The following is a 21,391-nucleotide window of genomic DNA, read 5'->3' as shown; positions in this document are numbered from 1 at the left end:
TAGGCCTTTAGCATTTCTTTGTGCAAATGACTTTTGGATAGCATTCATGATCAGCAAACAAAATTTATTTAGACTGGTAAGACAGGTATTTGAAGAGTCTAATTTTTATTTTTCTTTTCTTCTTCCTATTTACGCCTCATCCCCCTCTCAAAGGCGCTTTCCTCCTCAACCGCAGTTTCCTAAGAACTAAGAGGTAAGCCCTCCTTTTGAGCCCTAAGCACGCAGCCAGAAGCTGCCAGCTCACCCACCGCAGGAGCCCTGGGCCCACCTCAGCAACCTCGGGGGCCCTGGGGACTTCCCCGCGGTGAGGAGCCGCCTTGTGCAAGCCTCCCCCACCGCGGGGAAGCCAGCCAGCCAGCCACCCAGCCAGCCAGCCAGCCAGCCAGCCAGCCAGCCAGCCAGCCTGCAGCCCGGCTAGCCTTCCCACTCAGCGCCTGGGCGGCAGCCGATACCGACCATTTCCCCCACCGGCCGCTGCCCCTAACGGCCGCCTCAGCCGTTACGACGGCCGGAGGGGGCGGGGCGTGGCGGAGCTCCGCCCCCCTCCGCGGCCGGGCCGAGCCGGGCCGGGCCGGGCCGGGCCGGGCGCGCGTCACGTGGCGCACGCCCCTCCCGCCGCCGTCACGTGCGGGCGGCGGTCACGTGAGGCGCCGCCTGACGTGCCGGGGCCGCCGCGTCGGCAGGGCTCGGAGGGAGCGGAGCGGAGCCCATGGCGCTGCCCGGCCTCGCCCTGCTGCTCCTCGGCCTCCTCCTGCCGCTGCCGCCGGGGGCGAGGGGGCGCGGCGGTGGGACCCCTCCGGTGCTCGGCGAGGCCTACCGGGACCTGTGCAGGTGGGCGGCGGGGGGGCGCCGCCGGTGTGTGTGTGTCCCGGCCCCGTCAGGCGGCGTAAGGCGGAGCTCGGCCTGCGGCGGGATCGGGGCGGTTGGGCACGGGCCTGCCGCCCGCTCGCGGGAGGACGGGTGGCGTAGTCGGCGGGTTTCGTGTTGTTAAGGGGGCCTGCCCCCGGAACCGGCCCGTGCCGTGGTGCCGGGGTGGGACGGAGAGGAGTGTGAAGGGCTTCTGCGGGGTAGTTTAGCCCTGCCAGGCTGCAGGCTCCTCAGGGCCCGTGGAGAGCAGTGCCGGCTCGGGCACGGCTGCGGAAAAGCCAGCAGGTGGGGGGAGAGGCGGCTGGGTGAGCGGGGCTCCTAGCTAGCATCTCGTCCGACAGATACAGTGTGGGGACAAATCTCGGAACGACCCGTCTTTGCAGCGCCTTAGGCAAGGCGTGGATGTGTTTTACGAGAGCTGTTTTCGTGTGCGCTCGCTTCTATGTGGCTTTTATAGGGCTGGTGAGGCTGCTGTAGCCTTACTCTGCTGTGCAAATGCCAAAAGCCAGACAAGGAAGGAAAATGCTGGGGTAAGGGCAGGTGCCATTCCACTTCTAAATAAATAAGAGCGGAGTGGTGCCCAGATGAGGAAGGCCCACTTGCAGTGGGGAAGAAAGATATCAGAACTTCTTCTGTCTGCAGGAACAGGAGCACGAGGCTGCTTAAACTTTGGCTTTCTTTGCTCGCTTCTTGTAGCCTTACTACAGGTATGCTTGGGCAGTCTGGGGAAAGAAGACCAGCTTTACTTTTCTGAAACTTTGTGAAATGTCGTGGCTTGCAGTGCCTGGTTTCGTCATGCTTTTTCTATTGTTCTCGTGTGCTCCTAAAGCTGGCTGTGTGGCCATGTGACTTGCAATTAGCTGTGTTTATCTTCTGTGCTGAGGCGCCTCTAGGATTGCTGCAATATGAACACCTGCAAAAGAATACAGAGGACCTGGTTGGATATACGAAGCTACTAGTGAGAATGAACAGAGCAGTCTGTTTACTCCTTTCAGCATCTGTCCTGAAACCACAGTGTGCTCTTGTGCTGCTGGAAGCCTTAATTTTAGCATTTGGCTTAGCCTCAGAGAAGAGGCATGCCCTGGGCACAGGGAGATGACCTGAAGGTGACCTTGCTCAGCTCTGTTAAGTGCTTTGACACATTTAAATGGGAGAAGTCATAAATAACTCGTTACTGGACTTATTTGCATATGTCCATGGTATGCCTGGGAAGTTGCCGTTGCAATGGCTTAAATGTGACATCTCAGCACATAAGCTTCCTATAGCTCTTGCATGCTTGAGCTTCGTATTGCTTTTCCTTCTCTCACACATTCTGTGATGCGATGTAGTAGATGTGGTTTAGACTGCATCGCAGAAGGTGAAATGTCAAAGTGCATGCAAGGATCGAAAGCTGAAGAGCATGTGGTGTAACCGTAAGGCTATTACGCATGATGTGCCTGTCAGAGAACTTGCCTGGAGACATGTGCCATGTGTGATGATTGGAAAAGGTGACAGGTAAACTAGAGCGGAGCTAAGCATGAGTAGGGATACACGGCAAGTGTTCTCTCAGCTCTTGAAGCATAGTAGCAGGTTTGAATGTTGTGCCATTCAAGCTCTGGTTTTCCTCTAGGGAGAACTTCCTTTGATACACAAACTTGCTCTGTGCATGTTTATGCTAAAATGTTAGCCACATCTGATAGTGATTTCTGTGGGAAGTTCTGCGTCTAAGCTGAGTGCAAATCATCATCCTGGAAACTGTTCCCAAGGCTGTGAGCTTGTGATCGTGCTGGTTGAACCTGCTCACAGAAGCTTTCTGGTTTCAGTCTCACCTCTGCAATGTTTTCATACTGAGGAGGTGTTGGGCACAAGACTTTATGGATGCATAGTGACTTAGGGATCAGCTTTCCAATCCCATTGTTGTAGGTTACTCACCTGTGTGCTGAGCGGTCCGGCTGTCATGCCCCTTCAACAAAGGGAGCTGGCAGCACCTCCCTCGAGAGCAGTGCCTGCCTTTTTCTAGCCATGCTTTGTAGCGATTGGGGCAGAGGGTGTTCCTTCCTAGCAGTCATCTCATGGGGTTTGAGAACCAGGAAACTGAGTGTGGTTATGAAAATGGTGGTGGTAGCTGTCTTGTGCTTCATTGCATTTGAGGTGGTTCGCTACCATTCAAACCCCAAAGCGGCTTGTGGTTTGAGTTAGCTGGTGCATGCGCTGTGCGAGCTGCTAGCCTTCTTTCTGCAAGCTGTTGATTTCAACACCAGAGCTGCTCATTCACAAGGCAAACTAAGCTCACTGATGCTCCTATCCCTTTTCATGCTACTTTTTTGCTTCTTTGCTTTGTCAAAAAATGCAAAGCACTTTATCAAACTTAGGATTTGCTAGGAATATTTTAACTTTCTTTAAGACACTGAAGCAAGGACATAAAGCTAGGTAGCTGGAAAGACTGACCTGCGGGCAAGTCTAATCCAAGTATGTGTTTGGACACTGCTTGCACAACTGCTGTCAGCCATGGCCTGGATTGGTGCTGCCTCCAGCAGGGGATCCTCCCTGCCTGCTGCTGCTGCCTCCTGTGCCCAGACAGTTGCTTCAGTGAGCCGGGCCTGGGGTTGGCTCCTCTCCTCTCTGTGCACTTGAGCATGCACCTGTTGTTTGTGCTGAGGTAATTCAGAGGCAGAGCAGTTCTTGGATCCAGCTTGTGTTGCAAGCAGAGGTTGGAAATAAGCAACAGGGAAGGGGAAGGAAAAGAAGAGGGGAACTTCCTCTGAAAGGTGGAGGTGGATCTGTTACAGGCCTGTAACTGTGAGATAAAACCAACTGTGGGCTATCTGGAAGCAGGTGCTGTTGTGTAATTTCAGCAGAAGTAGCTATTTCACAACTTCTGTCAAGGCGGATACTTCTGAACCACCTTCAGTCCCAGCTCTTGAACGGCACCAGAAGTGGCTGCCTGGGTGATGTGAGGCATGAGTGTGCAGCTTTGCTCCTCTCATGTGGGGTCTGCAGGAGCTGGGGACGCCTCATGGGGTGGTGGCACTGGAGGCTTTTCTGCCTCTTCTTGTGGCAGAGCACAAGCCAAGTTTGCAGCCTGTCTGGATGTGGTGTTTTGGAAATGATGATATTTTTTCTCCTTAGGCTGTGCTTGCTTCTTTGGCGCTAGTTGCAGCCCAGAGCAGGCAGCGAGGTTAATGCTTGTGTACCCTCCACCCCTATAACCAAGTCTATTGCTTGTTAGAGCTGCTGTTGTAACAGCTCCTTTAGAACAAATTTGGAATATCCTAAGCAGTTCAGATGGCAGCTCTTTGCTAGCTGGATGACCTTGGCTGGACCAGGTAAGGGACCAGGTGGGATGAATAACTGCTGGCAGGAGGTGCCTGCTGAGCAGCTGGAGGAAGGCAGTTCACGTGGCTCAGCTGCAGCCGGGATGGCAGTGATTGCAGACCGTTTCCCTGATGGCAGAGATCGGTTTGTAAGCATTGGAAAGTAGAGCACATGCCATGGGGTTGCAGTGAGGTCCTGTCCCTGGGCATTTATTTAATGTCAGGAGCTTTACTTGCGAAATAAATAATTCTTTCGCTGTGGATGTGCATTTTGCAGCTCTTAGGTGAGAACAGCTGCATAGACTACATCCAACCTGTTGTTAAGCTCTGGTGTGTTCTTTCAAAGAAAAGTCCCTTCGGCTTCCCTGAAAGTAACTGTGCTCTGAAACCAGGGAGGTAGGCTTTCGTTTTTGTGTGCCATTGGTGTGGTTTGGAACACGATGAACCAAGAAATCCCATGTTTACCTGTCCTGGATTGTTTAGAAAAATTCCTCGGACTTCCTTGTTTAGGGGTCTGTGAAAGGCCAGAGAGAGACTGACTTCAGTGGCTGTTTTGTTACTGTTCTGTAAGCGTTCTCATCTTGTTTCTGTTCTGCTTCTGGCACGTGAGTGAGCGGACTTAAAGGTGTTGATGTCCTTTGTTTCATAACAAGGAACTGGGAAAGCAAGAAACTAATCTCTAATATAATGATAATCCTGTTGTACGAAGGACTTGGATTCTTGTTCAGTTCACAAACAAGTTTTAGTTTCCAAATTCTATATGGGTGTTGAAGAACACTCCAGCTTGATTAAAAAAAAAATAAATAAAAAAATTCTTTGCCTCTCTTGCAATCTGCTGAAACAAGTCAAAAAGAGCACTGGAACCTTTGGGAGTTTTTCAGCTGAATGTTAACTTTCCAGGGCTTCCTTTTAAAGTTGTGTTTTGATTGAAACACATTTTCTGCTGGAGAGAAAATGACTTTAGTTTTAATTTCTGTTTTCAGAGCCCTTGAAGTCAGGTTCTTCCAACTTATTCTGTGTGATTGCCTTATCAGGCTTTCTTCCCTTCCTGGTTTTTCTCTGCTGTAACTTAATTGGCATTGTTTTCATGCACAGAGATTGTCCACTTCTGAGCCACTTTCTTGCATTTCTGGACTAATCATTATGATTGTAAAATGTCAGCTCTGTACCTGGGAGGAAAGAACAATGGCAAGTATTTGTTTAGGACTGAGACATGATTCTTGAATCAGATCCTTGATCTGATTAAAAAATAGTTTCACTAGTGTTTCAGGAATGACTCAGTAGCTGGTATGTTGGGGTTTTTCTGAGCTTTCTCTTTCTGTAATAAGATGTTCTTCAGTTTGCAGAGGGAGCTCTTGTATTTGTCCCCCACTTGTTCCCACCACTAGCAGATTGAAATTCAGGCTGCTGTAGCACAAGGAAGCCAAGAGCCCTGTACTCAGCAATTAAATGGAAAATTGCATGGTATTTTACTGCTGGCTCTTCGATTAGAGATGAGATTCACTGGGTTTCAGAGGAGCTCTTAGAGGTTTCAAAAACTAGAATACAGGAGCTGAGCTGCTGTTGCCCCATCCTTACCTAAGAATTGGGATTCTGAAGTGGAACAAGACTGGGTTCTCCTCCTGGGGGGCCTGGGGTATGGCAGTGCCAAGTGATGTAGCACCTGCAAGTCGAGATGGAGGCAGCTGAACCTGGGGGGTGAAGCTTCTGGTTGACTTCTCTCGATAGCTGGGAGTGGGGAGCTGAGCTTCCTTGACAGACTTGGTACTAATCTGTAGATGAAGGCAAATGCTTTTTTGGGTCAGATTCATTAAACCTTAGGTGAATTGTAAATATCAGGAATACCTAGTAAGTTGCTGTGTTGTCTTTGGTTTTCTGATGTCCCGGGTCTGCATGAAATCCTACTGAAGTTGCAGTTTCAGATGGAGGGAAAGCTAGGGAATCATTGCAGAAATCAGTTTAATCCAGAGGATGTGCGCTCCTGCCAGAGCTAGAAGAGCTCAGAGCCAAGCCAATGGTGAATGTTTATTGAGCTGGGCCTCTTTAACAGAGCTTGGACAGTGCTCCCTGCTAGTAGGCCAGCCTGTCTGGAGAGCTCCTGACCAAAACCAGCTGACCCGGGCATGGCTCCAAAGTGAGCAATGCAGTGTCATGTAGCTCATCACATCCGCACCGTCATCTCAGTGCTTCTGATGAGGGAAACTAGGCCTTATTCAGCCTCAGAAATGCAGTATGATTTTTTTTTGTTTGTTTTGCTTTCTTGCTCTGATTTATTCCCCATTGTGTTATCTAGAGCTTCATGCTCCTTTATCAGATTTTGCTCAGCTGGTTTTCTGATATGGCTGTAGCTAGCTGTCACGAACCTTTTTTGTCCCTCATGGATAGTTCTGCTTGCTTTTCAGTTTCTGACATTATCCTTCAGAAATTGTCCCTGGCATACTGAGTTGTATATAAAAATGCATAGAGTTGCAGCTAGGTCCAAGGAAGCATTGTTTGCATCTTTGCCTGAATGCTGTAATAATCTCAGACCCAAATTTTCACTTGAAGCCAGATGGATTTGCTGCTGGTGTTCAGGAGATGCCCTGCTACTCCAGTCCGCTTACAGTTGTGAATTTTATGCTGTTGTTGGGTATTGCAGAATGGTAGTGGTGTGCAGCTGGCCTACGGTATTTGACAAATTGGTCAGGCTCTCAAGGAGTAAGGTTTACCACCTGTGATGTACCTGTTCAGAGTACCCTTGTCAGGGATTTGAGGGAGGGTGGTTGGTTGGGTACTGCAAGAAATGGGGGAAATGGATGCTTCTCTAGTAGCTGAATCTGTTTTGTTCTTGGCCCTGACACAGTAACCACTATTTCTGATACAGAACACAATCAAGAAACTTGGTGTGCCTAACTTTGCAACTTGGTTGTTTCAGGGACTGGTGTCTAGAGGATGGCAGCACAGACAATGTAGATACTAACCGAGGTGCTTTTTTCTTTTCAGTTACACATGGGAAGCAATTGATGCAGACAGACATGTACTTTATAAAATAAACCTCTGTTTTGGTGTTGAAGAGTGTGGAAGGACAAGTGCGGTCTGTGCATATGACATCAATAAGCAGAATTATACATCAGTAGGTAAGTAAACAAGTGTCTTTCCAAGTAGTCCAGAGTCATGTTAATGGACAGTCTCATAACTATTTTTCTCCAAACTTCTTTGTATTAGCAAAGATTTTTCTTAGAACAGTTTAGCACTTCATTCTGTTGTAAATTTGAGAAAATGTGATTTCAGATGATTACTTGACAGGACAGTGAAATTTGTCTCCTCATCTAGTTAACAATAATCTGCACCAAGAAACTATGCAGCACTATCCCAAGTAGAAACAAGTGTGTCTACCTGTGGCAGGATGTATCCTATCCAGTGTGCATCCTCATTTGAAGCTTGATACCAGACATAGGAAAAGCTTGAGTTAGAGATTTAAACTATACCACAGCCTAGCCTGATGTTAACTCTTTCACCAGGGCTAGGTGACACTCTGTAACACAGTCTTGTACTGCTTAGCTTCTGGGATATCTTTAAGTTGTTACACAAAGGAAGTTAATTATGCACAATCTTGTTTTCAGTTTGATGTGTCAAATCTGGTGGCTGCTTCAGTAGTTCTGAGGCATCCTTGATATCCTAAGGAGTGGTGGACTTGAGGGGGCTGATCTAAGTATGAAACTGGTATATTCCTGGCCACATGCTTTGCATGTTTTCTTTGGTTGGAAGCAGCTCGTGGTCTAAACTGTACTTGAGTACTGATTTGCATGGATGCTTTTCACTTTTGTGGTTCCTTCTTTACCTCAACAACTGAAACAATAGCATACAGTAAAGAGGTTTTCTCATAGTTGACTGCTACTTAAAACGGAATGATATGCTAGCTTTCTGAAGGCTAGTATATTTTCATATTGACTCTTAGTTGCTGCAGATCAGAATTTGGCTGTGTTTGTCCAACTCAACTTTGGTGAGGGCAGGACCTGTATAATCTGTGACTGTAATCAAACTGTGCGAGGGAAGCCCTGTGGCCTGGGTTAACTGTGTCAGTGGGACATCCAGTGTTGTGTTGAGATCCCAGAGGCCTCTCCTAGAAAATGCTTTTCAGCTTTATTGATTGACCTTAGCAATTTTCAGGGTGTAGGCAGAATGCGTAATTCTTGAATGTCAGGGGATGGAAATGACACCATACCTTTTTAATTTGGTGTGATACCTAGTGACTTGTGTTCAACTTAGTTGGACTGCTGTTACAATTAAAAGCAGAAATATTGCTGTAACTGTGTTAACCCGAGTGGTGAAACATTCCTTTTTCAGCTGCAATAGAAGGACTGGACACAAAATGAAAGCTACCACCTAAATGCCCCCTTTTTCTTGGGTGAGCGATCAGATATCTTCCCTTATTGCCTTTCCCCTTACAAGCAGCCTAAAAGATGAAGGAATTAATGCGTAAAAAGTGTTGTGGATAGTGCCATTAATACTGGTCTAGTACAACCATGTAAAATGAAGTTTATCTGATACTAATTCTGGCCTGTAGTAGCTGGCTTGCAGTGTTACTTTGAGAGAATGCATCTCTAAAGTCATGAAGAAGTGTGACTGGAGAGAGAGCTTGTAGGGGAAGGTTGCTGCAGAACTGGTACTCTGGAAGGACATTCACGGGAAGCTGACAGTGTGAGGGGGTGGCTTATAAGACTACTCTCAACCCTGCTTGCAGTGTGCTACTGAAGGGTTTCTTTCTAAGATCTTAGCAAGTTCCTAAAATAGCTTTAAACACGCATGAGAGAGGAGAGGGAGCATGCATACTGTCCTGGGTTAAACATGATGTACTGGCTTTGCTTGTTTTTTTTTTTTCTTGAACATTGCTTTAACTGAGGAAGCTCTAGTTGACCAACGAGGCCTTGTGAACAATGTAATTAATGTGCTCTCAGAACCGAGAGAAAGCTAATGCTTACAGAGGGCTAAGTTAGGTCATCAAAGGCTGCTGCTGTAAGTTTTTGGCTAAACTGAGGCTTGAAACTGTACATGTTTATACAGAGTTTTTAATAACTTGTGCATATTGTTACTATACGCACCTCTTTTGACTAGAAAGTTACACTGGCTTCCTTCCTACTAAATCTCTTCTAAGTGAAGAAGAGAAGACACTGTGACAGCATCTTCTAAGCAATGATGTGATGAGTAGAAATCCTGTTCTCAGAGTGGTATGCATCTCTTATGTTTAAGAGGGCTGCGTGACACTCTTGTCAGCATCAGTGCTCGTTGTCTTAACCTGAAGACCATGTTTTAGTAAATGTCAAGAAATATGAAAGGCAGGAATCTCAGACAGCCTCCAGGTGTCTGAAAGCTGGCACTGAACTGAGTGGTGGTAACATGCATCACTGTGACAGGTTCTCAGCCTGGCACAAATTCCCATGCACATGTGTATGTGCAGGTTCAGTCTATGCTGCCCTTCTTCTGGGCTGACAAGTCGCCAATCTTAGCTTCCCTTGAGAAGGCAGGTGGTTATTGAATTCTGGATATACAGAGGGGTGCAGTGAATGGCTGCTTAGGTTTTAGCATCTTAATGTGGCTTCCTGTAACAGAGTTAGCGTCATGTGAACATGTACAGCACCCATGCACAGTCCTTGCACTACTTAGGGCGAGCTGTCAAGGTCATGTTCTGCCTGTCACCGTTTCAGCTTTACCTGCCAGCTTGGTGGCTATGGCAGCTTCCTCCTGCTACAGTTCAAAGCAGTTAATGTGCGGGACAGGACTGAAGAACAGTGCTGGGAAACCTGATGGAAAGATGCCAAAGAATGTATATTATTAGGGAAAGCCCTGGCAACTGGTATCAGTGGTTAGAAAGGTATTGCTGCAGAACATTGCCTAGAGTATGTTTTTGAGCTTCTTGTACCCTCTTCCTGCCTAGTTCATTTACTTCTGCTGCTTTTGCTCTCAGAACTGTATTACCCCATATTGGGTGCAGTGTAGTTTTTTCTGCCCTGATTGAGGAGTTAACAGGCAGGGAAATGTGGCTGGGCACACGTGTGACCTAGACGCAAAGCTGCTATCTGCAGTGATAAGAGATTTAACTTTAGTGCAGATATCAAAAAAAATATAAGGAGGGAAGCCAGTCAATACTGGCATTTTATAGTGTTCTCTGCAGTTCAGCCCAAACTTACTGCAGCACTAAAATTTGCCTAGTAAAAATGGGCAGCGTGGAGGACTTTGCTTAATGCTAACCAAATGGGTTTGAACAGAAACATTCCTAAGCTTGAGCTGGCGCTCATCATGGCTTGAAATGTGCTTCACCCTTTCCCTTCCTGTCAGGTGTTGGAGAAAGAGGGACGTGCAGTGAAGTATTGCTGACCCCAGCCTTCCTGCAGCACACAAGCTGTGCTAAAGGGGATGAGAGCTGTAGGAGGATGTGCAGGGATGTAGCGGTTTTGTTGGGTTTAGCATAAGATAATGCCAGTACTGCAGATGCACCCAGGCATTGATGGAGTTCCCATTAAGTACACTCTGACACAATCTGTATAAAAGACAGGCTGAGAAGCTGATAAATTGAAGCTGGTGGGAGGAAGGAGTGAGTTGTGGTACTTGAAGCTAGCTCGTAATGGTGTTTGCTTACAGAACCTTGAGGAAGTAGACGTGTGATTAGAGAGATTAAATACTGTCTTAACTTGGATCTGGACTTTAGATCACGAGAACTGCAAGGGAAGTCTTCAGTTGTGCTCTGTTCAGACTGTTTTCAGGTGGACTGGTATGTCTTGTGCTGCTCGGTACTTGAACTTAGAGCCTTTATGTTGAGCTTCCATGAAAGCACAGTACTATAATCCCCCTTCTCTTTTTCCAAACATTAGGTGATCTAAATTTGCAAAAAGCTTCTAAAACTCTTCTGGAACTCAACACTACAGCTAAGTGCTCGCAGAAAGACAGTCAGCACCAAATTCAAAGCAACATTAACTTCTTGTGTGGGAAAACACTGGTAAGTCTAAATCACTTATTCTTCAATGGATAAACCGTGTACTTTTAACTTGCTTTTCAGGGAGACTTGCTGTACTAGTGGATGTAGTAATTAACAAGCTTCTTAGCTTAAGGAAGAGCCAGTTACATTTTAGTACCACATTAAGGACGTGATCCAAAGTGGCATTCAAAATTCAATCAAGTTAGAAAATAATTGCAGATCTGCTGTTTAGGTCTGATCACAGGCTCTTCTGGGTCTTTAATGTTTTCAGTGGTATCTTCATGTTTTTCTGTAGTATTTTAATAGCATAATAAGGAAGAATCAGTCAACTGGGTGCTGTAACTGAAAGCTATCGTTTCAATACGGCTGTGTCTGAGCTGTGGACCTAGAATGGCTGTTTAATAAAACAGTACTGAAGAACAAGGCTGATCTCTTGTGCCAGTCAGCAAAGCTGACATCAGTAAACTTCAGATTTTGTCTGTGCATAGTTGAGATTAGAGTGATTGTACATCTACCTGGGCTTCTGAAAATGCAGTTATTTGTGGGTATCTGCCTAAAGCTTGAATGGAGATACCTGAAAAGTGTGTGCATGCAGTTCATATCCATGCGCTTTTGGAGTTGCACCTTCCAAATATTTAACTGATACCACAGCTTGGTATTCTGTACAGACTGATCAATTTGTGTTTGTGTATCAGAGATAAAAACGTATCAGGGCTGCTGTTGGCACAGATTACAGCATTGCGCACCCTCTTTTGGAAGCGTAGCCAATGCAAACAAGGTGCCAGTGCAGCACAGAGGTTTAAAGGCTACCTGTGTGCTGTTTTAGCAGATGATTCTGTAAACAAAATTCAAAACACTTCCTCAACTCTAGCTGTATCACCAGACTATAACCACCTTCAAACCTCTTCTAGTTAGTGTAGTTGTAACACCTATTTTCATGTGACCCAGCAAAAAGATTTTGTAATAGTGTCTGGAACAACTTGTCTCCAGCTATTTTTGCAGGGTTAAACAGGGGAGGGTATCTGTTTAAATAGGCTAAAGTGATGAGCTGTGGTGATGAAGAGACAGTGTGGAAAAAATATCATTTTCCTTTTATAAGCAGAAGCACTCATTTGAGCATCCAGCCCTCAACTATGTAGAAGCCTTGTCCTGAAATAGATGCAAATGTGTGACATGAGCCTATAAAAAAAATAAGTAGCTGACTTCAGAGGTATCCTTTCTGTATACCTGAAGAACTTGCTAATCATCCTTCTTTATGGGATAGGGAAAGGGTAAATGATGCGTTGTCTTGCTGTTCATCTCTTTATGCACACACATTGGTGTTTTCATTTTTAGTAACTAGATGTGCCTGGTATTCCTGCCAATGTCAGTTGGCACAAGAGAGTGCTTCTAAAAGATGTAATACAATTTTTGCATATTAGGATTTTCATATGTTAATTAGAGAGCTTGCATATACAGAGTGAGAAGGATTTGGCACCCTGCATCTTCCTGAGTTTACCAACAAATCTGCTTAAAAAAAAAGGCACAAACAACAGTCATGCTATTTATGTGCTATTAAGAAACTGTATGACTTTGGTCTGATGTTCTGTATTCTTTTTTTAATCTCTTAAATTAACTTATTTCTGTCCGTAGATACAAAGTAAAACTGAAGTTCGTTCTTAAAATGACCTTTTCTCCTTTAAATAGGGTACCCCTGAATTTGTAACAGCAACAGAGTGTGTGCACTATTTTGAGTGGAGGACATTTGTTGCTTGCAAGAAAGACTTGTTTAAACCTGTGAAAGAGGTAATCTATGTACTATACATACAGAAGTTTCTTTTTACGGATCTGGTGATCTTACTCTTCCAACCCTCCTACCCCAAACAAATTCCAACAACTTCCATAGGCCAGACTTCTGCACAGACATAAAACAGCTATTGGACGCTGGTGGAGCTGAGAATTTTTGGTAGTTCTTCAACCCTTTGAGATCTGTGTGGTTTATAGTAAAACTCCTGTAAGAGCTGGAGCAGAACACATGAAGTTCTGGTGCCTTCTTTTATCCAATGTGTCTAGCTTTAAGTCTGTCTGAAAGTACTTGAGCTTCCAGAAGTAAAAGCCTTTTCCATGTATTGAATTGGTTTTATAAATGCTTGTTTTTTAACTTCTCCCTACTTCATTGGCCTGCATTGTATGTATTTTCTTTTTCTTTTAGGTGCCTTGCTATGTATTTGATGAAGATTTGAAGAAACATGACTTAAATCCTCTCATCAAAGTTTCAGGACACTACTTGGTGGATGATTCTGATGATGATGATTCCTTGTTTATAAACATCTGCAGGGACTTAGGTGTGGACACAAGCTTGTATTGTCTGTTGAGTATAAATTTCTAGCAGTATGATTTTCTAGCGCCCCAGTAGAGGTTGTCCCATGACTGAAGACTGGTGGTTTAGGATTTTCACTATGGTTTCAACTATTTCTGATGATTCAAAGGCTGCTTTTTGTGAAGCCAAATTTTGTTCTCTAACTATTGAGCTGTTTGAAGATATTTGCCTTCTGAAAGGGCAAAGACTGTTAGAGAAGTTTACTTAAGCTCTTTCACTCAATCTAGTCTTTTAGCTGTTTATGTTTACTGCCAGATAGGACCAAGATAGTTCATAGCACATGTTTTAATAAATGTTAATAAACTCTGAATACATTCATTTGTGCTCTGAATTTATTGCTTGCTTTGGGCTCCCATTCAGGCTGTTGCTTTGTTACAAGTCTATCTGAAAATGAATTTGAAAGTGTTTAGGTGCTTTTATAAGTAATGGTGCATAGTTATCACTGTGATGTCAGTTGGGAGCCGTATAGATAAAGAATTAAAATAGCAAAATCACTTCTTTGAATGTTATTGAAACTACTAGTTCAGTTCTATACCTGCAGTGACTTTTTGAAGCTGTGCAGTTATATTTTGTGTGCCCATGTTTAGAGGACAACTAAACTAAAAACTTAAAAAAAAAAAAAAAAAGTCTGAAGCTTTTTGTTGACAGCTTTGGATAAGATAAGAATCAAATGAGGAAAAATGCCTTTCCTGACAGTAGGTGTTACTTGTCCCTTGATACTATTTCATTGCTGGGGGGGGGGGAAATAGTTAAAATAATTCTAGAAATCCTTGAGCCACATATATATCCAACTGCTGTACTAGCTACCAGAAACTAATTTCAGCAAGGAAAAAATGGGACAGCGTGAGCTTCCCCTTGTACATAAGTACTTCAGGTTTTGTTTGCCAGTTACACGTTCTTTGTTACCCATTCTAAAGCTATTTTTAGAAAAGGGTGAAGCAATGAATAGTGAGTCCACAGGTGAAATCACAAAGTACTCCATGCAGAGCTGGGCTTAAAAATTGATTTTTGTTTTCTATATTCTTTAACAGGAAGCTCAGGTGGAGAGGCCAGTAACTGCCCTGCTGGCAGTGCGGCTTGTTTGATACACGAAGGTCATGCATATGATGTCGGCCGTCCAAAGGAACAGCTGAAGCGTCATGACAAAGACAGGTACTTCATTTTTCTGGTGGTACTTCTGTGAATGCTTCCCAGTCATCTAGGCTAGATAAAGCAGTCGTATTAACTTCTAGAAGACTTGTGTTGCTATCAGCACAAGTTCAATTTTGAAGCATTGGCAGAGATGATTTTTTTCAAATAGTGGAAGGGTAGAATCTTTTTGCAGACATCCCATTGTACTGCCATAACACAACAAACTTTATTCTTCCTTGTCAGAGGCTCTTCTTTACAGAATTGCAAATTTCTCAGTGCTGGGGTAATTAGTGTTCTCTGCCTCCAAGCAAAAGAATGAATTTTAATTCTATCTGTCTAATGTCTCAGGGCTTGAAAGGTAAATATGTTGGCTCTGTTTTGACTCGCTTTGTTTGGCTCACTCTACTGCCCAGGAGTACTTTCAATTGAGAATGGAGCCAGATGAGGAAGGAGACATTTCTTCTCAGAAAGAGTGGTCAGGCATTGGAATGGGCTGCCCAGGGAGTAGTGGTGTCACCGTCCCTGGGGGCCTTTAAGGAAAGGTTGGATGTGGTGCTTAGGGACATGGTTTAGTGGGTGACATTGGTAGGAGGATGGTTGGACCAGATGATCTTGGATTTTTTTTCTAACCTTAATGATTCTGTGATTCCGTGGCTGTCTTCATAGTTACTTAGTAAACTGTAAAATGAAAGAAATAAAGGCATACATAAAAAGTAACTTCCAGGAGTGGGACTACTTTGGTGTATTCTGTAAAAGAGAGGTGTCCTTCCAGCAATATGCTTCTGCACGGTGCATCATGTCTTAAGTGTATTTTTGGTTTCTTGTTTTCTCTTTCTAGGCTGGTACTGATTTATGAGAAACTATATGATGATGAGGAAAAGCCAGACTTCTGCCTAGGCCATAATCCAGCAGTGACAATCACTTTTCTTTGCCCATCAAAGAGAGGAGAACAGGTAACTTAGCTGTTTTAGTGTGTGTGCGCTAAATGGTCGGTCTTCTAACTTCTGTGTGCATTGTCTTTCACTTTTATTAACAACTGAAGGGAACAGAAAAATTCTGCTGTTTTGTGGCTTGTCAAGAGTATGACGTACTGAAAATAAATACTATTCAAAAACTCTTCTTAAATAAAACAAGGACTTGAATAAATTTTTCCCAGGGTTATATTCTTCTGTTAGTTTGGTGAATTTAGTTATCCTTTTGTAGGCTAAACATCTTTGTCTGAATGGGACTCTTAGAACAGTGTTCGTCCTTGGCACAGAACTCTCCTTTGGCTGATGAAGGTTTTTTTCACCAGTCAGGCTTGGGCATGCTTGTAGTTTTGTCTGTTACTTGTTTCTTGTTCTGGCCTTCCTCAGGGGGGAAAAAAAAAAAAAGCAAGTGTTGCTTCTTGGCAAAAGTTTGTCACCTGCTAAGCAGGCTAATGAACTCCTGAACTCCTTTAACCTTAAAGTCTGAACTGTTAAGCAGCAGATGGATTTTTGCAGGACACTGTTTGAGTCAACTTCAATGCAGTACGGTAATTACTGTTTGTGATGCCAGGTAATTTCAGCAACCTGCACTCCTTAAATTGGACCAGTGTGGAAATTGCTAGTGCTCTACAGCTTCGTATTGCAATGTTTTTGATTGTGGGCTGGCAAAGGAGGAACTCTTGTCAGGCTAAGTTTGATTTAATGTTTTGTCCCTCTTATGACCTAGATAGGTACCATACATCATTCTCATGACTGAAGAAGCAGACCATAGGGTGTCCTCTACTGTCACTTTGTAATACATCAGCATAACTATTCATGCTATAGTATGAATGGTATTGCTAATGTTACCTGTGCCTGTGACTTCCTGATATTTACCTGAGTATCTGCCTGTTTTAGTTCTGTGAATCAATGAGCTTCTAAACATTTCACTTCAAGAGGTACAAAAATATTTCTCTACGGAAAAAATATCTGATGAAAGTGTTAACTAAAGAACTGTCAATTACTGCCTCTTATCCTGATTTGGACTGAGGGAAGTTAAAGTTGCTAAAATGTCCAGTGCTAAGAGGCTGCTTTGCCTTCAGAGAATACTTGATCTGTTCCCCTCTTTGAGGAATCCCCAGAGGCAAACACGATCCAAGCTGTGCTCAGCAATTTGACCTCCATATTCTCTTCTTTTGCCAACATGTAAAATAAGAGCTTTTTTTAATGTACTTTACTTCTAATCCTCTGCTAATGGCTGATGCTTTACCTCTCTTTAGACTTCTAGTAGTTTGCCACATAATCAGTAAGAGCTGTTTTACTCAGTTCTCAATACATGAATAGCCAGAGATGGTGTTTGCAGATCATAAGCAATTTATTACAGATGAAGCTGCTCATTACTGACCTGAAATGAATATGACACCATTAATTGATGGATTCCATCTCAAGTACATATCTAGACTTGTAATTTTAATTCTGATCATTTTTGTATCAGAGTGCAGGTCCCAGACTCACAGCAAAAACAAATTGCCGATATGAAATTGAGTGGGTTACTGAGTATGCCTGTCACAGGGATTACCTGGAGAGTAAGAGCTGTCTTCTGACTAATGAGCAGCATGATATCTCCATTGACTTGAGACCACTTACTCAACTTCCAGGTAAGGTCACTATTTTTCTTTTGAGTCTGTGGTGCTACTAATCAGTTTTGTTTCCATGTTTGAAGACTGGGAATAATATCCTATCTAGATATATGGGTCACACATGACAAGTAGATTTTGGTAGATTCTGTTTATATCTGTTCTGCTATAACACTTTTTTTTATTTATTCAGATTATGTCACACCGTATTTAGCCAAAGATGACAAAGATGAGTATTACTATTACTTGAATGTATGTGGGAAAACCAGTGCGGGTAACTGCAAGGACAGCACGGGATACACTTCTTCTTGCCAAGTAAAATCTTTGAACAACCAGCAAAAAGTGGCAGGAAGATTTGAGAACCAGACCCTAAGGTAGGGGTGTGTGTGTGTGTGTGTGTATATGTGTGTGTATATATATATATATATATATATATATATAAATAAAATATTTCAAGTTGTGCTAAGTTGTCTGAATGATGATTGTTCTTTGTTTCCTACTTTGACACCCTTATTTGTCTTGTAAGCAATATTAGATACAAAATGCAAGCATTCTTGCTTGGTGTTGTATAGGAAGACATTAACAGTATGCCAAGATGGCATTAGCAAACAGCAGCAGATGGGATTGGTCGGGGCCAATGCCGACACAGGAAGGCAACTCTCACTAGCTTCGTCAGAACTGCAGACTGCTGTACTGCCTCTTGCCCTTCTCAAGTTTTGCATGCAGTGTGGCGTGAGGGCTAGATGTTTTAGCTGTCCTCTCAATCTCAACCTCATTCACAAGAACGTGCGTTAATCGTATCCAAGATTACTTGAGTCCAGGAATTAGTGTGTGTTTAAGAACCTGAGGGTTCCCATACTGGGACAGTGGCGAAGAGGTTCTTCACCTAGGTACGGTCTTTCATTCTGTCTGTATGCATATCACAGACTTGTAAGACAGTTGTCCAGTGAGTATGACTTCTTCCACCTGCAAGAATAGCCATGAAATAAATTAATATGAAGAAATGTTCCATTAAGGCTGGAATGACTTGATAGCATTTTTGAAACTGTATGCATTCATGGAAAGGAAACATACCTATGGATGGAAGCCTTTGTTGCAGTAGAAATATTGGTATTAATGTCGAACAAGCAGCTGTCTTCCCTCTTCAGTGAGATGATTAATTAAAAAAACAAGTCCTCTGTTATGAGGAGAACACTGCGTTATTGCCTGATCACATTTCTATCTAAAACTGACTTTTCACTCAGATATTCTGATGGGGATCTCACTTTAATTTATCCGAATGGGGATGCATGTAGTTCCGGCTTTGAGAGAATGACAGTCATAAACTTTGAGTGCAATGAAACAGCAGGTGAGTATAATCAGCTGTGGTGACACCGCTCAGAGTTTGACTTCTGTTTGCTTGTAGACCTTAGGCTCAAATGAATGCATGCTTTGAACCACATTTAACACAAGAAATAAATATTGCTAGAGTAAGCACTAATTTCTGTGGCTTGCAGGATTGTTTTGTACTCTGTAGTAGCACTGCTATGTTAAATTAGCACTGGTGGTAAAGAATATTGAGGCATGAAAAGACCTATTTTTCTTAGTCAACAGTTTAAAAACAAAGTAAATCCTTTTGCTGCACAGGACTTGTAGTTTTTCTGTCTTTCTTGCTCATTGCATTGAGTTCTCAATTATCTCTTGCTTTTCTCTCTTCCTACTGGAAGCCTAACCTCTGTGTATTCATCTTCAATATTAAGGTAATGATGGTAGAGGGACTCCAGTGTTCACTGGCGAAGTGGACTGCACCTATTTTTTCACTTGGGATACAAAATATGCGTGTGTTAAAGAGAGAGAAGATCTCCTTTGCAGAGTTTCTGATAAGAGAAAACACTATGATTTGTCACCTCTGATCCGCAGTTCAGGTATGGCAGTGAAAGCTCACTTTCAGTTACTTTTGTTCTGAAACTTCTGTTCTGAATTTACGTGCCATTTCTAGTGTCATTGCAATTCTGTAGCTGAACATAATACAGCTGTCACTTTCCTTGGTATTTTTCTGGGGATACTGGCACCCAGTTCCATCCTCTCAAAATAAATAATTGCATTAGGAAAGTGGTCCTATCTGTGACTGTCTTGGTTATTGTCATCTTAAGTGGCTTTAAGTGTGGATTGTTTTTCTGTGATAAATGGTGTTTTGAAATGGAGAGGCTGGAATGATTAAGCTAGCTGACTTGTTCTTAGTGACTGTCTGTATTTCAGATTTAGCCCAGAACTGGGAAGCTGTTGACAGTAGCCTGTCAGAGGCAGGAAGGAAACATTATTACATCAATGTCTGCCATAAAGTGCTGAAGAGAGGAGGAGCTTCCAGCTGCCCAGATACTGCTGCTATTTGCTCTGTAGGTGAGTCTTTTTAAATCTCTGAAGGCTTTGCATTTCTTTTTTTTGTAAATGCAAAAGGGCTGCACTGGGTGCCTTCTGTTATTAGAGGAAACGGAAGTTAGGAGCGTAATTCCCTTGTGCTGCCAAAGACCTCAAAGACATGAGTCTACATATCAGTAGACTTTCCTAACGGCTGGATGGTATTACACTTTCCTCCATAGCTTGTAGAACGGTCTAGGGAGGTAGAAAACCAACTTGTGATGGCATGCTTTCTTACGATTTTCCATTTGGGTAGTTAATATTCTCTTCATAGAGTAAACTTTCTAGGGGAAAAAATGATGCCTTTACTCTTCTTGCAGATAAACATAACAACAGCAGGAATCTCGGAACATTTGTTTCTTCGCCTAAAAAGGTTGGAGAAAATATTCAACTTATCTATTCAAATGGAGACAGCTGCGGTGTTAACAAAAACATCAAAACTGTCATCACTCTTGTATGCAGACCAGGTAAGAATATTCACACCTTTTTCTTTAATCCAGTTCAAAAATTGAGATTATTTAATATTCCCAGGCATGAGTGCTAAGTCTTAGTATATGCCTTTGTCTTTTATTTTCTTGTATGCAAAAGCTGAAGGACTGTTTGCTAGGATGGTAGCAATATAACTGCAGGTATTTATCTATGTTCATGTTTTATACAAGTATTCTTTGAATATTCAAGACCATTGAATAATCTGGTAAAATGAGATTTTTTTTCAAACAAGGTGAAATTAAGTTTAAGTGACTAAAGCCTTGAGAATACCTGGAAACTCTAGAAAAAGCACTTTATACATCTAGGTTGTCTTGATATAAAAGACTGGCTCTTAACCATGTTCATTTACTTTAAAGTTTTTCAATAAATTTTCTCTGAACTGCTTGTATTTTACAGTAAGCAGGAACACTTGCAGAAGCTGTTAATTTTCATCTTCCTATAATAGCCCACTAGTACAACTTCTTCCGGAAATAGAAATTTTGGATTCTTGCACTTCAGAATGAGGAAGCTAAACCATCTTTATGTTGGCTGTTCAGATCAGGTCATGCACTAGTTCTGATAAAGCTGTTGCTTTATAGCCAAGCTCCAGGCTTGCGTATCAAAAGCAACATTTTTGGAGTGTGAGAGAGTACTTAGGAACAAACTAAGCAGTACATCTTCACCCCTTGGCTAGATTTGGGGAGAAGGATGCAAAGAACTAGCGTAAAGAATTGTTGATTGTGGTCCTTATTTTCAGATGAGAGGTACTTTATTAGTTCTGTTCTGCTGTTGGGGAGGAGTTGGTATTGTGGGCTTAGATTAATAGTTTTGGCAGCCTGACTGTACTATGTGTTGTTTAACACATTGCTCTTTCAATACCAGGTGATCTAGAAAGTGCTCCAATCTTGATGTCTGAGGGTGTATGTTCATATGCTTTTGACTGGTACACTGCTGCTGCATGTGTCCTGTCTAAAACGGAAGGAGATAACTGTCAAGTCGCTGATGCTCAGGCAGGTATGTATTTATGTTGGCCAAACTGAAGGGTCTTCAAGGATAGGACTTGTGCTGTGGCATTGAGCATTAAGTCCTCTTTCTTTGCAAAACCAAAGCGAACTTGTTGCAAGTCTAAGCACCTTAAACACTGGAGCACAGAGCTTTAAAGTATATGCACATGTTAAAATGAGAGCAGTGTGAGCTTAATGCTCTTCCTAGTGTACGTGTGCTTGGGGAAATAGGTGTAACTTGTACTTGACTGTAGTAAATTCTTCTATAGGAAAGCATATGCTTCCAGTATGTCTAAATTTCCATGTTTCTGGAACAACTGCGTGGAAGGGGAGATG

At 43.2% G+C, this 21,391-nt stretch overlaps 1 protein-coding gene across 2 annotated transcripts in view; it reads left to right on the top strand.

Annotated features, from left to right (window-relative positions):
- Positions 1–631: 631 nt before the first annotated feature.
- IGF2R (insulin like growth factor 2 receptor) overlaps positions 632–21,391 on the top strand; it is a 52,659-nt gene continuing 31,899 nt past the window's right edge. For both annotated transcript variants that reach the window (XM_035320158.1, XM_035320157.1), the window contains exons 1-14: positions 632–831; positions 7,143–7,276; positions 11,009–11,133; positions 12,799–12,897; positions 13,304–13,436; positions 14,503–14,623; positions 15,441–15,555; positions 17,045–17,207; positions 17,380–17,560; positions 18,431–18,534; positions 18,926–19,090; positions 19,425–19,565; positions 19,904–20,050; positions 20,934–21,065. In XM_035320158.1, the coding sequence (XP_035176049.1) occupies positions 710–831; positions 7,143–7,276; positions 11,009–11,133; positions 12,799–12,897; positions 13,304–13,436; positions 14,503–14,623; positions 15,441–15,555; positions 17,045–17,207; positions 17,380–17,560; positions 18,431–18,534; positions 18,926–19,090; positions 19,425–19,565; positions 19,904–20,050; positions 20,934–21,065 (1,882 nt within the window). In that variant the 5' untranslated portion in view covers positions 632–709. The remainder of the gene's footprint in view (positions 832–7,142; positions 7,277–11,008; positions 11,134–12,798; positions 12,898–13,303; positions 13,437–14,502; positions 14,624–15,440; positions 15,556–17,044; positions 17,208–17,379; positions 17,561–18,430; positions 18,535–18,925; positions 19,091–19,424; positions 19,566–19,903; positions 20,051–20,933; positions 21,066–21,391) is intronic.

This window comes from Oxyura jamaicensis, chromosome 3 (assembly GCF_011077185.1).
Source record: "Oxyura jamaicensis isolate SHBP4307 breed ruddy duck chromosome 3, BPBGC_Ojam_1.0, whole genome shotgun sequence".
Taxonomy (NCBI): Eukaryota; Metazoa; Chordata; class Aves; order Anseriformes; family Anatidae; genus Oxyura; species Oxyura jamaicensis.
The sequence above is the reverse complement of the archived record's forward strand: the minus strand, read 5'-3'. Positions and strand labels throughout refer to the sequence as shown.